This window comes from Macadamia integrifolia, chromosome 8 (genome assembly GCF_013358625.1).
Source record: "Macadamia integrifolia cultivar HAES 741 chromosome 8, SCU_Mint_v3, whole genome shotgun sequence".
In the NCBI taxonomy this organism is placed as follows: domain Eukaryota; kingdom Viridiplantae; phylum Streptophyta; class Magnoliopsida; order Proteales; family Proteaceae; genus Macadamia; species Macadamia integrifolia.
In genome coordinates, this window is record NC_056564.1 from 25,162,033 (window position 1) to 25,178,641 (window position 16,609).

Below are 16,609 nucleotides of genomic sequence, written 5' to 3' on the forward strand. Positions count from 1 at the left end.
AAAACCGCACTGAACAAAATGTTATTTACAACTAAGGTTTCAAGGAATCCTGAGAAAAAAAAAAGAGTATAAAAGCAACTAACATAATTAAAAAGGAAAATGTTGTATACGCAACACGATTGCTTATGTATATATATTTTCTCAAATATTCATGTTGTGTACGTGATGCCTTATATATATTCATGTTGTGTACGTGATACCTTTTATATATATATATATATATATATATATTTATATAACAACACAAGGTATAAGGAGTTGGAAACAAGCCAAAAGATTATGTTATCTTGGAAAACAAACTAATCTTACTTTCGATGAAGGGGACAAAGATGCTGAGATATTATAGCTAATTCCACTAGGTTTGCTTTCATCTATAAGAAATTAACAATATAATCTTTCTAGTCCATCTGTAAACAAATTAACAATTGCTTGTTAGGATAAGTAATAGAACACCAAGGATCCCTCATCCTTCTTTCATATAAAGAATGTGCATTTTCAATAAAACAATATGAGAGAAAGCTTTCAACTCTGAACTTCAAAGATATGATCAAAATAAAAAGCTAGTCAATTGTTAGAGTTGTTGGTGTTCGGGCCTGCAACACTAGCTCTTCCACAGGATTTGCTCCCATGGTTCTAGAAAATGGAACGAGATGGTATTTGTCTTAATCGATCTCCTATTTTGACCTTTTGGATCTCATCCCACATATATGGTTCAAGGGTAAAATTGTAATAAAAACTGATTTAAAAAAAAAGATATATAGTCCAATCTAGTACATTCCAAAATAGTATCAAAATGATATCTACCTTGACCATTCTCAAGTTTTAGAACCTTTTTGCTCCTCCACCTTGCTAACCTCATGTGACATGCAATCATACAACCTCCCTTGCCGAACAACCGTAGCAAGACTATTACTTGCATTTCCAATAACCAGTTTTTTCCCCCTCTTAATAGCAACATTTTAATTGTTTTCTGATAACAATTTAGCTAAGGAATTATGATACCAAGACTAAAGCAAAAGTAGGCTGCCACAAGAATGTTAGTGGAATAGGATCCTGATAGGCCTAAAATTACCTCACCAATGGGCATGGGACACATGGCACTCAAAAAACCAACTATAAAATAAGGAAATCTCCACCTATTCAAGGCAATTGTCTACAGGGTAAACAAGAAATTTCACTCCACTACTGGGATTAGGGCTTTACTACACTCAGTGTCTCATTCTATGAATAGGAAAGAGATATTCCAGGTAAAGGGGATTTAATCCCTCTCTCCCCACTGCTATTTCAAGTCCCCAAAATTATTACTGTTATCCATAAACTGACTTTGGCATCGGAGAATCCCTCCTAGAGCCCATTTTTTAGTCTCTCTATCTTTTCCCTTTGTATTTTGCAGGACTCTTACCCATAGACGGGGCCAGTTTTTGGTCACAACAAATACTTTCTTCAAATAGATGTGTAGTTGGATCATCATGGTAATGAAGAAAGGAGGAAAGAAAAAATTTAACATTATACTGTTTGTAATCACCGAGATAATTGCAATATAGCAGGGTTAAAAGGAAAAACATAATAAGGATCTATATCAAACGATCCCATTTAATTTCATCAAGACTGCAAAAGAAGCTGTAGAAACTTAACTGCTACTCTAGTTTACATTTCATTGAAGTTGTTCCTTGTCATGGCAAGAGACTGCTTAGTTGAAGACTGTTCAGCTAGCTCTGGCAGATCACTGGGCCCTTCTTGGTATAAGGTTTATTGTGGAATCAGTCATTCACTAAAATCAGACACAAAAACACTCCCATATGCACTCTGATGAAAGGCCAAGTCTCCCTGTTCTGCCCACAACACCTAACTGAAAGCAGACATCTCAAACAAGTAGGAAGCTAGTATGTTAATTCAGTATTCCTATATGCAAATAATGGCCTTTGAATAAGAGCTTAAACCCTTCTTACTTGGCCTACAAGACCAATGTCCCCCCCCCCCCCCCCCCCCCGCGCCCCCCAACACCTAACTGCAAAGAGACTTCTCAAAAAAGAAGGGAGTTATATTGTGGGTTGTTAGACCTTCCCTCAAAGATTGCATCTCCATTTTGACTTTGTTCATGAACAGAGGTACATTCCAGTATTTCAGATTAATACCCTTCATAACTATCATATCTTTAACTACTTTTCAAATATGGATTCTAAAATCTACTTCAGAATAGAAAGTGTAGGTAGCATTCCATGTTTACCGACACCTAAGATGGAACCTTTATCATAAAAATCAAGACCAGGCACACCATTCCAACTCCTAAGAACTAAATGCTAGAAAGTCCTTATGCATCAAAGATAAAGAAGGAATGAATACATGTGATACCTAAATAATCCATGCTACCAGAAGAAAATGTCATTTTCAATATACTTTCAGGCAGCAATGTTGCTGTGACTGGAAGATGATGCTTGCCCTAGAGGTAGAGACCTTGGATTTTCTGGTCAGGTGATGGGATCAAATCCTGCCGTTCACCCTCCAACTGTAGAAAAACTGGCATTATCAATTCCACAATCTAGGTGTCATTAGTGTGATCTGATCTTTTTTTCATCGCGACCCCAAAAACTTAGCTATGTATTCTCACTGTTCTGTCTAAAAGTGAATGTGATGAGGGTCATTATCTATTTGCAGTATAGAAAGTGATCACTTGAAATTACATCTGTTTATTGGTTATACACAACTGAATTCTCTCAAGGGGCCTAGCTTATAACTCAGCCAGGCCTAAACTTGTTCCTTGCATGTTCATTTGAAATGATTACAAGTCAATAGATACAATTTATGATCAACATTCTTAATTCTTCAGTAGTGCATCATAACCCTAACAATCTTCCTAGAGAATACCATGTTTGCTCAGCAGTCAGGCTTCAAACTCACACCTGCTGATTTCCCAGCTCGATTTTCTTGTTTTTCCCAGTGCTTTCCTCTTCAACTTCTGCAGGCAAAAACCGCTTCCAGAACCAGTGTTTTCTCCACACAAATATCATCTCTTCAATAGGAATTCCCTTGGTTTCAGGAAGGAGGAAATAAACAAAGATGGTCATGATAGTGATCCAACCCGCAAAGAAGAGGAAGATTCCAAATTTGAAAGAACAGAGGAGGGCAAGGAAAGCCTGCGCAATTACAAAAGTAAAGAACAGGTTGACAGCCACAGTAATGCTTTGTCCAGCTGATCGGATTTCTAAAGGAAATATCTCACTAGGAACAGTCCACCCAAGTGGGCCCCATGACCATCCAAAAGCCGTGACAAAGAGGCAGATCACCAATACCACTAGTATTGAGAATCCTTTCGAGAGTGTCTGATTGTTATTGAACTTGAGGGCCAAGATTATGGCCACTATTACCTGTTTCATGAGCAAAAGATGGAAAAATTGTATAGTGTTAATCGCAAATTATTCTCCTTTTGTGTCACAAAAACATTACAACAAAGAACAGCAAACAAACTTTCCAACTACTGACTATATAGGAGAAATATGGAATAGAAGATATCATCTAATCTAAACACTAAGTTGTGGATACTCATAGTTCAGTTCGGGTTCAGTGTCATGCTAGAGACTACACAGAAAGTTTTCCTGAATGGGTACCTGACAAACAATCATCTGTATTCCTCCACTGATTAGAAGAGGTCTTCGACCCAATCTATCAACTGTTGCAATTGAGATAAAAGTTGACAAACAAAGAACAGCGCCAGTCAAGACTGATGAATATAGTGAAGCATTTCCCCCAAAACCCATGCTCTGGAACAGCACGGGGGCATAGAATAGAATTGAATTAATGCCTGTTAGGATCTGGAATGTTGGCATGAGGACTGCCATCACCAACTGTGGTCTGTTTTTTCTCTCAAGGATGTTTCTGAAGGGATGCTTGATTGAGTTCGCAAGCTCACTAGCTTCAACCATGTCTTCAAACTCTGCATCAACATTGTGGGTACCTCTTATCTCCTCTAGAACTTTTCTTCCTTTGTCACGAAAACCTTGTTCAATTAGGCTGTTCGGTGTCTCTGGAAGAAGGATCCCTCCTACTGTCATCAGCAATGCAGGGAGTGCTGCTAGGCCTAGGGAGAGCCTCCATCCCCATGATTTGATGTTCTGTGTCCCAAAATTGATCATGTTTGCTGTGAAGATTCCCGAAGTAGTTGCTACCTGAAACATCATGTTCAGGCCTCCTCGGAGATGAGCAGGTGGCATCTCTGACAAATACAATGGGACCGCCTTGAAACAACCAGGGAAACAGGGGAATCAAACAATGTACATCAATAAATAATACAAAGGGGAGATTTAACATGAGAATGACAAGATTCAAATATCTCGGCAGCTTCCTCACTTTATTTTCATTCTATTTGAGTCCATATGACAAATAGGTCTCAATTTTCTCCTATTGTGGATGTTCCTAATATCATCAGAGAGAGGCTAGGTTGTTCTTGATAATACAAGGGCACCCTTTTCCTTCACTTATAAGGCGGCACAGACAAAACCCGAGAAGTTCTTCAGATTCTTTGTTTATTTATCTATTTGCCTCCACTAACTATTCTCTGTGCTTCTGGGCATTCAGTAGGCATGTAAAAAAGCATAAATGTGTTCCGGTTAATAGTGACTCTTCATCACCAGATTTTGAGACATACGTACAGAACAAGCACAACAAAACAAGAACTCAGGTCCTCCATTTAGATTCATCAAGATCCTACAGAAATGCATTCTAATTGATATGCATTATACGTAGAACTTGCAGAAATACATTACAGAAAAGCAAAAGTACCTGACTATAACTGTACAGAAATACATAAAATCAAAGAAAAACTACCTGATTACCAAATCCGATCCCAAAACCAAGCATGATTCGACCCAAGATCAGCATTGCCAAATTCATAGCAGAAGCATTAAGAGCGGCCCCAACGAGAAAGCTGATCCCTCCACAGATTATACTTAAACGACGGCCATACTTTCTCGTTACAGGAGAAGCAACCAGAGATGAAACCAATCCAGCAAGGTACAAAGAAGAAGTGAATGCAGAGAGCACCTGGCTGTTGTATTTGCAGTAGTTACTCTGTTGCGCATGATTCTGACTGTAGTAGATTGATGGGAAGAATTTAAGCAGAAAAGAATCCATGGATGTCACTCCACCTATCAAATTTCAATGGGAAAAAAAAAATCTCAAATTGAATAAAGCCTTAAACTGTTATATTGACAGAGATACTACAAAATACAAATCAATTCTCACACCCCCTTCCAATTCAATAGTTATTTCATCACTTGTCAAAAGGAGAAAACTTTGGGTCCTTGATTCATCGAAACTTGAATGTTTTCGTGTTTGTTTCGTATTATTTCTCTGGAGTTACTGTGAGGGGTTTCCAGTACTTCTGAGCCTATCTGTTCACAAACTTTTTGATTCATTGGAGAAAGCTTTAACCAAGCAAATACTATTTACCCTCTTTCTAAGTATCACCATGAAACTTTTCCAGGAACCATTTACAATGAATATTCATTTACTTTAGGAATCCAGAATCAAAAAGATGTTTCCCAGAACATATTCTGCAAAAAATTAGAGCTGAGGGTGTGATGAACACAGCCTATGCATACTATAAAAAAGAATTGGATCAGTTTTTCTTCATAATGAAGAAGTTTACCCAAAACTGATAATCATCATCTTAAGAAAACAGGCTAGTTCCATTAATTCTAAGAAAGATATAATTCAAACCCAACAAAAATTAAAAAAGGGTACCTGAAATTCCGATATCATATCCGAAGATTGAACCGCCCACGGCGGCAACGAGACAAGCAATCACCACATAAGAGGTGACCTTCCCCTGGTACTGCTGTGCCCTCTCCTTAGCCACACCGGCCGGACCCAGAGTCCCCCCAGCCATCTCTTCTCTTTCTCTCTACAGGAGCCGACGACAAAGCTCACTAGTCCCAGATACCAGAACAGAGAAAATAATCTTCAGAAAGGTAGAAGAGCTGCCATTGGACTCCAAAAATAAAATCCAATTTGAAGTCAGAGACTGAGAAACAAATCACTCAAAACCACTTGGATAAGTAGTAATCTTCTTTGGATAAACAATTCCAACTTAATACTCTTATTCTTTATTGATTGTTGACTTATATATCTGAAATCATAGTATGAAATTGAAATAAAACTACTCCTGATCTTACTGACCCAGGGAAGGTATTGGAGTCGTTTTCATCTGTACAAATACTTTCCATGTCCAGCCAAGACTTTCCTTTTCTGTAATTTTTTTCTGTTGTGTTTGGGTCCATACCCAGTTTTGAGATTCTATAAAATAGTGACCTCTTGCCTCTCAAAGCATGGTTTCCTTTTCCTTCTAAGGTCTGGGGGAGGATCTGGATCCGTTTGTTCCGGATTTTATCAGTTAATTTCCGGAATTAAGAAGTTTGATTTGAAGTCATTGTCAGATTTAGGTAATTTCCTGAGTCTTAATATCCCGAATTAAGGAATTTGATTTGACGTTATTGTCCAATTTAGGTCAATTCCTGAAAAGACTGTCCTGTTTTTTTGGCAAGCTAACCCAAAAGACTCTGTTAAGCTTATCATTTTGGGAGAGAGTTGGAATTACAGGGAAGGGCGTGAAGCAAGGGGTAAGGTGGGATGGGGTTGAGTACGGAATAGAGGTGGGGTCATCGTTGGACGAGGGAGGATAGTGCTGGGCATGGGCAAGGTTGTAGGTAGGGGTGTCAATCGGTCGGTCGGGCTTGGTTTTGGTTTGGGTTGAGTCGGTTTCGGTGTGTAAAAGTTGAAATCGAAACCGAACCAATAAAGAAATTCTAGTTTCGGTTTGGTTTCGATTTGTCTTTGGTTTCTTAAATCGATTTGTAACCGGGTTGGTTTTGGTTTTTGGTCCAGTTTGGATTCGACTTTCCATACAAATGTATACAAAACTATGCAAATGTTGATTTTTTTAATGAATTTTGTAGTGTTTCGGTTTCTTACCAGTTTGGTTTCAGTTTCGGTCTGGGTTTTGAGCCGGTTTCGGTTTGGTGTCGGGTTCATCCGGTTTTCGGTGCGGTTCGGTTTGGTTTTGGGGTTGCAATACTCCAAACCGAACCGAACCAATAAGGCTTCGGTTCGATTCGGTCCGTGTTGTTATCGGTTTGGTCCGGCCGATTTTACCGATTCGATTTAGGAATTGACACCCCTAGTTGTAGGGAAAGTTGAGGCGGGAAGGTTGGGAGGGACAGGGGAAGGGGTGGAGTGGTAGGAAGGGTGAGTGAGAGCATTGCTTTCTGTTGGTGTATGATGTTTTGTATTCCATCGTAGTTTAATCCAGGGGGTACTGGTGCAGCACCTAGACAGGCAGGACGGTGATCCCGCTAGCCAGTTAGTGGGCCGTGAGGGTTGAAGGGGGCAGGAGGTCCCCCTGCATAGTAGGAGGTGTAGGGGGGCATAGCTCCCCGCTCAAAATTTTTATTTGAGAGCAATTGTGTACTTTCCGGATTAGGGTTTTTTTCACTATATATTTGTAGCGAGGGTTTCTTTCTCTGTAAAGCAAACAATACCGAGAGGTGTGAGGACGAACGCTGTAACCCTATTTTCCATTGATAGTGAAGTAGGATCTCATCTCACCGGGGAAGTAGGCAACCTTGCTGAACCTCGTAAAATCCGTGTGCATTGTTTGTTTTGTTTTTCCATTATCTTCTGCATCGTTTTAGGTTGCGTTTCTACATCTTCTGCAATCAACACTTCTTCTCTTTGACGATGAGAATATAGCTATCATTAGTGTGGCATGTGAGAAGATTTCTATCACCATTGGTGTGGCGGGAGAGATTCCTTTTATAGCATAGGAATTGTATATCTAATAATAAAATGGAAGATGATTTCTCAGGACACCAACGTGGGGGAGGGGAATTTGTACACCACTCCAATGGCATTGCAGAGAATGTCATCATAAGCTTGGGACCCACATGTCAAAGCAAGAGAGAGAATGTGTCAATGTAGTAGACTTCACGGGTAATTGTGTGTGATGGTTTGCAATAAAATAAGTGCTTTGATGTTGTGGGGATCCTTTCCCCTAGTAAAATAAAGAAATAAAAAGAAAAACATAATCAAGAGTTTTTTATTACAATGCTCTATTTAGACTTGTGTCCAAATTTTTTGACTTTTTGAGTATACACAAGCATGCTACAAGGATAGATATTACACATACAGTTGATAAGTATGTAATTGCACATCTGGCAAGGGATAGATATTATACATATGGTAGGTACATATGTGTTGTTACCATAATTTGGATCACTGGCACAAAGAGGCTACGCACCAAAGATGGAAGAAGGGAGATTCAAAACAAACTCTATGAGAACTCTTTGATGCTCAAGTCAAATCTGTGTAACAACAGTAGTACTCTCTTTGTGATAGGAGATTTATAATATTTGTACCTTCTACCTTACCTCTCCTATTTAGGTTGAAAAGGGATGTAGGGTCCAAGTTTAATAAGAGAGTCCTTCCCAAATAAGAAAATTGGGTTGTACTCTCTTTTTGTGATGCAATGGGAATCTTAAGTCCCAATGTGGGAGTTCGCTTCCCAAGAGATCTCATTTGCTTTGACCTAGTTATTCGCCTTTGCTGTTTTTTGCCAGGCATCAAGTGCCCTTAGATGGGCTACTTTTAGGTATATCAATATGTAATCATGTCAACATATTACCAATATTCATATTAATGAATATGATGTGATACGCGTCATAGTTGAAAATTCAGGTTTTGACTCCATTGAATCCACCTTCAGGCCGTGCTGGGTCCACCCTAATTGGTCCCGACTTCAATAGAACAAAGTGAGATTCAAATAAACAAATTCATGATTCTTGAAGAAACACGGAAGAGAGAACCATGAACATGCTGTTTGGAGATATTCTTCTTTGCAAATATTAATCAATACCCCCTAGTACCAACTTTGGTATGTATAGTGTAGGCCACTAATTTCCAAGCAATAGAATTGATCAATATTATCTACAGAAACAGAAAGGCATTCAATGGCGCATACTATTGCTTGTGATCATGATAATTACCATTTCGATTTTAGTGATAAGAAAACATTTTCCCTTGGACAATTAAGAATGGCAAATATAGGAAGACCAAGATGTAATATGACTGCTACAAAAAGAAAGAGAGAGAGAGAGAGAGAGAGAGAGAGAGAGAGAGAGAGAGAGAGAGAGAGAGCAAGGCTGGTTGAGATGCTTCACCCGAACAAGCCATAAATGTGAAAACTGAAAACCAATGAAAGGATGGTTTTTGACTTTTCATCCCATGGACAAAGGAGGAGAGAGATGGTGGGGAGTGTCATTATACAAAGTGAGGATACATTAATCATTATTTAAAATCAGGATTCATCGGGCTCAACTTAAGATCTCAATCTTGACTTTTTTTTTTTTGCTAACAATAAGTATCAAGGCGTTCGGTATAACTAGTCCCTCGGATTCATATTGATCCTATAACTGTATAGATCGGATCATATCAAAATTTAATGAGAATCATTTATTTTTTACTGAAAATTTCATCTTTGACCTGATCCAACCCTATTTTATGCCAAAGGTTTTCAATCCTGACCAACCGATAAGGCCAAACTTGTGCCCTGGCGACAACTTTGATAGTTAGGTGAGATTAGTCTTAGAAACCTATCTCTTTCACACATACCTCATGGAGGCGGAAGAAGGGGATAAGCTATTAAAGCACATATTGTACCAACGACTTGAGAGGCTAAGATGAAGAAACTAATGTCACAAAACAAGCAACAAGTGGGTAAGAACATCACAACTATCAGAATAGGTGGGCCCATAAGGGCCATTACAGTTACTTACAAATATCTAGGCATAATGTCATCTCAAGATTTTTCATCCCTCACAAAGAATATGTAGTGGAATACCTCACAAGACTTTCAATAAAAAAATAGGGAAAAGGTTGGGTATGCCGTCGATATCAAATATGCTAGTACCCATTGTGTCTATCTCTCTCTTCCCTTTTTCTAAAATGACTCTCATATCCTTAATGAATAATACTCCATCATGTGTTCCTATTGGTGCTATCCGCTAACATACTTGATATCGGTGGCATACCTATCCCTATCCCTATCCCTCTCCCAAAAAAATAATTAAATAATAACTCACAATACTTCGTCAACTACCACGTGTTCTTTTGATGCTGCAGTTTGCTCTTGGTTTTGCTAACCTTGGGTATTAAAAAAAAAAAAAAGAATAATACTATTTGGTTGCGTGCCTTCATGTTTCGACATAGGTTCGTATAAAAAGATAGTCGTTTCATCAATGGTAGGTGAACAGATCAGGTACATTCTCGTATATTTCTAGTCTGTGAATTTAAAATCCATTAAATGAAAAGAGAGAAAATTGATTCTATATCCACAAATCAGGATCATTCTTATATGTTCTCATACGTGAACGTGATCTGCTCTCCAATGGTAGATGCATGCACTTGTTTTAACTAACTATGAGAAAATGCATATCAATACATGTGTGTTTTAAAAATATGAAAAAAAATCCAATATATGAGAATCTCTTCATCTATATATTATGGTTAATTGAAATTTGACATATAACCAATCAATATATTCTTTAAATATTTAATGATTGGAATGTCTGCAACACCTTTTCACATGGCACAAGGTCTGCAACCCATGAAAATCGTTTGTAGCTACTGCACTAGTGCAGTGAGCATTTGGTGGCTAGGAATCCCTTGAGGCACATGCTCATATGCTTTTAGTCGTCCGATGCTCACTACACCTCACCGCTTGCTATAGAGGATGTAGACTCAATGTGAACCCCTAAAAAGAATCCATAAATTATTAAATCAAATGTAAATATAAAATTCAGATGTCTCTCTTTGACCCTAATGTTACATTTGATTGTCCAAAAATATATAAAGCTTTCTATATTGGAAGACTTTATAAAAAGAATCAACCAAGGAAAAGGGATTTAGAGGCCAACCTTTCCTATCATTAAATGCTTTTCCAATAATCTTTCCAAGATGAAGTTTGCTATCCCTTTCATTGCTTTGGTCGAGCCACTAAACTAGACCCCTCTTTAAGGAGAAAGAAATTAAAGTGTTTCTGATGGACCACCAATCGTAGAAGTTGTTGATTGATCCAATGTCATCTTTCTTTCAGCTTGTGTTGGATTCGTTCACATGTTAAGGGGGTGTTTGGTTCGGTAAATCAAATGGTCTATGTATCGGATATGAATGTCAATCTTTTGATAGACATTCTTCTGAATTATGTTTCTTTCTGAAAAATCGTTTAGTTGCCTTGAGGCTAGTACATGTTTCTCGCGGGTTGAGATATTGGCTTCCATAGAGAACTTCTTTCCTTTTTCTCCTTTTATACTAGGTGGTAAAAAGGTTGCTCAAATCTGAGTTTAAGTGTTGAGGTAAACTTAGATTTGGAACACATCCTTTGTAATATGGTCATTCATGAGAAGTAGGGTGCTCACTTATGAGGGTCATCCTAGTAGAACCAAACAACTCCAAAAATTAAGAATTATCATTCTAAAGAATATCATCCCAAAGATTTACCGAACCAAACACCCCCTAAGGGTTCTTTTGATCTTTTGTATGGAAAAAAGCAACAAAAGAATATTCTTTATTGAATCCCAAGAAGTAGTCGAGTTGGCAATAGACCTTCACCTTAGGAAGAGTATGGTTTTGAGTTCAACTCCTCTTACTTACTTAGGGCAACTCACACGGGATGTTTATTCAACCTCAGTATGACTCGATCCATGTGGTTGTTGGGTTAGTATGGATCCACATGATTAGTTAGACCAAAGGCCTTAATACTTGAAATTACCAAAAAAAAATGTTCTCTATTGAAGGTTGTATCCTTTGAACTTTAAGCCCACATTTTGAATCGGTTTAAGTTTTCCTTCACCCTAGATCATTTGCCAAAATGTGACCTATGATTTAGAGTCTTACGTAATTATTACACTCACAACTCTTTATTGACGAGATCAAAATTTTCCTTGTCTAATCAATTTGATGGAAACTGATGATCACCGCGGGTGAAGGAAAACTTTATCCCAAAAAACTAAAACTTTGACTCCTCTCAATTTTATTTACAGTGGATATGCAAACCTTAATGGGAAATTCTTGAATTGAAGATCCGATCTTTTGCAATTCCGGATTTCAAACTAGAGCTTCAAATTTAGAATTGACTAGAATCATGGAATTACAGATTAATTATTTCACGTGGTCAATTGCACTAATAAGACTAGGGTTGTAAATAAACTCGATACAATGTGTTGGCTGGAGTCCAATTTCCTTTGTATTGTGTGTTCTTCCCAATATGTGATAATGGTTTAGTTAACTCTTTCTAAGTTTGTTCTTATCGTACTACAAAATTTTATCTCTCCATTTAAGAAGATAATAAAACGACCTCTCCTTCCTCGCATCTCTTTCTCTCTCTCCAAACTTAGGTTGTCACCCTAATTACCTTCTCTCCTCACTCTCCTCTCCCCCAAAACTCTTATCATTCCCTCTCACTCATGGTTTGAGGAATTTGTTATGTCGGCCTGAATCTGTCGGATCACATCAATAGCAATTTTGTCGAATCGTAATTCTTAATTGATACCATTAGTGGATTAATAAAGACAAAAGATAATATGGTAAAAAAAAATCTGTTTGAGAGTCTCACTCGATCCACTTCCCCTTTTATTCTTGGTCTAAAACTTGATCTCTCCCTCCTCTCCCCTCTTCCCTATATCAACATTCATACAACAACAACATAACTGAGCCTTATCACAACTAAACGGGTCTGCTGTATTGATCCGAATTAGAACAAAGGAAAAGAAAAAAGAAAATAGAGTAAATAAAGGGAAAAAGAGAGAAAGAGAAAGAAAGGAAAGGAAAGAAACATAATACCGCAACACCTCTAGGACATCCCATTTACGAACATCAAGAACACAAATCTTTAGCCTCCAAGCAGTTGTATCTACATTCATATTAAGGATTATATATAAATAAATTACTAAAATATAATGTGAAATGACTATCTAAATCTCTTATATTATATTCCACTTTTGACAATCATTTTCTCATATATATATGTACTAAATAGCAAGCTTCATTAGGTGAGGGTTTGGATTCTTGTGATTGCAATGGACTTCCAGACCCATTAAGATTTTATTTTATTTTATTTTTAATCAGCCCACTATGAATTCAAAACCGCACACACACACACACACACACATATATATATATATATATATATTGGGTATAGAAAAGATATATTATATCACGTATGGTTGGTTGCTTCACTGACCAACTCCATGTTAGCAATACACTACATAAATGAAAACCCAGTAAACCTATTATCCTCACATTAAAGCAATTGTTTTCATTCAAAAAAATCACTTCCCATATATGCAATAAAATGTTAAAATATAAAAAAACTTTTAAGGAAAGTTTGTTCATAGTTATTTAAAATGCATTTTAAATATCGTTTTTTTTTTTTAGACGTATCATTTTTTGTTAGAAGAAATAATAATCTTCGTGGCTTTCTCTCATGTCTTAGAAAAGTTTGGTCGCATTTTGACTGCCCATTCAAATTTTGTATAATTTTAAACATACCATATCATACACATTTTTTGTTTAAATCTTCTTTTATCTATGAATAATTGTATCATATATAAATGATAATTGTATCACCTTAATTTCCACATGTTACAAGGTGTGCAGCCAAAAAATGTTTTGAGCTGACTATCAAGAGAAACTGTTCCCGGGAAACAAACCAGAAACTATGAAATCAAATGTAAATATAAAATTCTGATGTCTTACGTTCTAATTTTACATTTGATTCTCCAAAAATATGGAGCTCGATCTCTAGTGGAAAACACCATAAAATAATAAAAATTTCCATTGGAAACTGATCTATTGGACAGCTTTTTCCATTATTTTTCAATGGGAAAGTCTATATTTTAGACATTACTTTGGTTGAGCCACTAAATAAAAATTTAAAATAGGCCTCTCTTTAGGAAGAAAGAAAGTTTCTCCGATGGACCACCGACCACCAACCATCGAAGTTGGTGATTGACCAATCTCATCTCACTTTCCCGAGGTGTTGGTTTTTTATCCACTTTAAGGTGTCTTTGGTTTTTTAATGAAAAGGTATAAATGGCTTATTCAAGAAAAGAAAGAGATAGACACGTGTCAAGGTATACCAATGACATATCCAACATTTTCTTTGAATGTTTTGTTTCAACTTGGTTAGGACTCTAATTTTGGATTTTAGATCCGTTTTAAAGTTGGATTAAGGTATTTTCACATTTTGGATATGCATGTCTCCAGTGTACTTTTGAATTAAAGATCCAGTACGTTGGTGGACATGTGCCCATCAAAGTGGATTATGGATACACCACCCTTATCTAGGCATGGGATTTTATCCCAAGCACTTAAAAAGTGGTTAATTGAACCTATGCCTTTTTGGGTTTGAAGAGAGCGAGTGAAATTTAGGAAATTTCGAGTTTGCTAGGTTCAACTGGATATACATGTGAAGATCTAACATCACATGTCACACTTCTTGTTATGACAAGAATGAAGAGAGGTATATAGAGAAATATAAGGAACAAGTGTTGGATCTTCACATGTATATCGACGTGAACGTATATAGTTGATCCAAATTCAGAAATTGCCACCCCTCACCCTAATTTTTAATTTTTATGGTAATGCCACCCCCTTAATTAAGGCAATCAACCTCGCCCTTGTAAGACCAGAAAATCCATCTCCATCACCTTAAAAAAACCTAAAGGATGAGGAACCTCCAATTCCACTTGTCTGTCTTCTCAAGTGTAGAGGTGAAGTTGATTCTGTCATTGTGGCAATCCTTAGGCCCATCTCCAAGAAAGCACTCGTCCTGTTAACCACCCCTTCTCTTGTATGCAGCACCTCTCTCCCCTCATCCTCCTTCCACAAGCACCCAAAACCATCATTCCTTCCTGCAACCCACACGCCCCTACCCCCTGCTTCATTCCACCACACCGCCCCCACCCCTCAGTTTTGATTTGGGAAAGAAGATGTAAATAAACTAAATATGGGCTTTTGTTAATTTGGGCCAATTTCTTCAAAAACTAGTCTGCACATAGGCATTACCCAAATCTATTTCTCATTATATTCTCTATCATATCTAGTAGTTACCATAAAATTTGTAATTTTGATTGAAAATGATTTTCATTAATATTTTTCTAAAGGAGGTCATAAATGAAAATATAATTGATGCGAAAGAGAACCTATGTCATACATTCTTGTAAAAAAATTTAAGTGTTCATAGGCAGTGTTCAAATAAGATAACTAAGAAAGAAAAACAAAAATCAGCCAACATATTGGTTTTGATTGTGTGAAACAAGACTTAAAACCCAGCTCAACCATAGGCTCCAAACTCAACTCAGGCCGAACTCAACCTTGCCGAACTCATGCCTTGGTTCGACCCTACCGAGTTCATGCCAACCCAACCTAGCGTTAATTGACTCTGATTGGGTCAAGTTGGTCCTAAACCTAGCTGACCCTGTTTTTACTATTTGAATCTTCTATATTTAACCAAAAAAAAAAAAAAAGGAGAAGAAGTGCATCAATGAATCAAATGATCAATACACAATTAAAATTATGAAATGCAACACAATAATAGATGTTTTGGACACCTAACCACAAGAATCAATCACCCAAATTTCAATATACTGAATAAAAGGATAAGGTGATAGCCTTAATTTATATATCTAAATCAGGGTTAAAATCAAGACCGAGTCGGACTAAACCTAGGCCTTACCCCAACCCTGACCCTAACCCGACCCATGATCAGTATTTTTCAACGCTAACCCATCCTTAGGCACATAAATCTTAGCCTAGGCACTATTCGTGGTGGCGAGTTTGGACCGTCATGGCCAAACTTACACTCCTAGGCTGTGTTTGGAAGCCAAGAGAAAAGAAGCGAAAATGAATATAGAAAAGAGAACGAAAGAAAATAATAGAGATAAAATGAAATGGAAAGAAAATAAAAAAAAATTATGTCTGTTTGGTTATCAATACAAGAAAAGAAAAGAAAAAAAAAAAAGGTTTTTCTATTTTCTTGTGTTTTAGGCAAGACTTTTTTTTTTTTTACAACACAAGAAAACTTCACCTTTCCCAAAGTGAATTTTGAAATTCAAATAAAGAATATTTTGGATATACCAAACATAATGAGAATTTCTTAAAGCAATAAAATAGTACAATTTTTACATTTTTTTCTTCTCTAAGTTATCAAACACAACCCAAATATCTTCCATGTTTTAAGTCTTATTAAAGTTAAAAGGGACAATATAAACCACACTAAAAGGAAAGAAAGAAAAAATAACAATACTGACTCTTTTGAACCAACAGGTAAATATGCCGATTCACATATATCATAAGGAAATTTTCTTTTTTGTGGGGGAGCGTAACTCCTCACCCAAATACATGGAGGTAAAATGATCATTCCGCTCATCAAGAAAAATGACTCTTTGATTATTCATGCATCCCATTAACCTTGCGCTTGCACATGAAGTTCACTCTTTCAAAGAAGACACTTTTCCATATTCACAAGATTTTTCTTTTGATAAGCTGTTCACGATATGAA

At 37.0% G+C, this 16,609-nt stretch overlaps 1 protein-coding gene across 1 annotated transcript; it reads right to left on the bottom strand.

Annotated features, from left to right (window-relative positions):
* Window positions 1-2,623: 2,623 nt before the first annotated feature.
* LOC122086003 (sugar carrier protein A) lies at window positions 2,624-6,129 on the bottom strand. Its single transcript, XM_042654659.1, has 4 exons — window positions 5,740-6,129; window positions 4,822-5,141; window positions 3,606-4,232; window positions 2,624-3,365 (listed from the first exon to the last, which is right to left on the bottom strand). Exons 1-4 carry the CDS (start codon window positions 5,882-5,884, stop codon window positions 2,895-2,897), a joined length of 1,563 nt encoding a protein of 520 aa, XP_042510593.1. The 5' UTR covers window positions 5,885-6,129; the 3' UTR covers window positions 2,624-2,894.
* Between the last annotated feature and the right edge of the window lie 10,480 nt (window positions 6,130-16,609).

Coding starts and splice junctions, on each gene's coding strand:
- LOC122086003 (XM_042654659.1), bottom strand. CDS start 5,884: ATGGCTGGGGGGACTCTGGGTCCGGCCGGTGTGGCTAAGGAGAGGGCA. Junction 5,142..5,739: donor ATATGATATCGGAATTTCAG/GTACCCTTTTTT, acceptor GAAATTTGATAG/GTGGAGTGACATCCATGGAT. Junction 4,233..4,821: donor GGATCGGATTTGGTAATCAG/GTAGTTTTTCTT, acceptor GGTTGTTTCAAG/GCGGTCCCATTGTATTTGTC.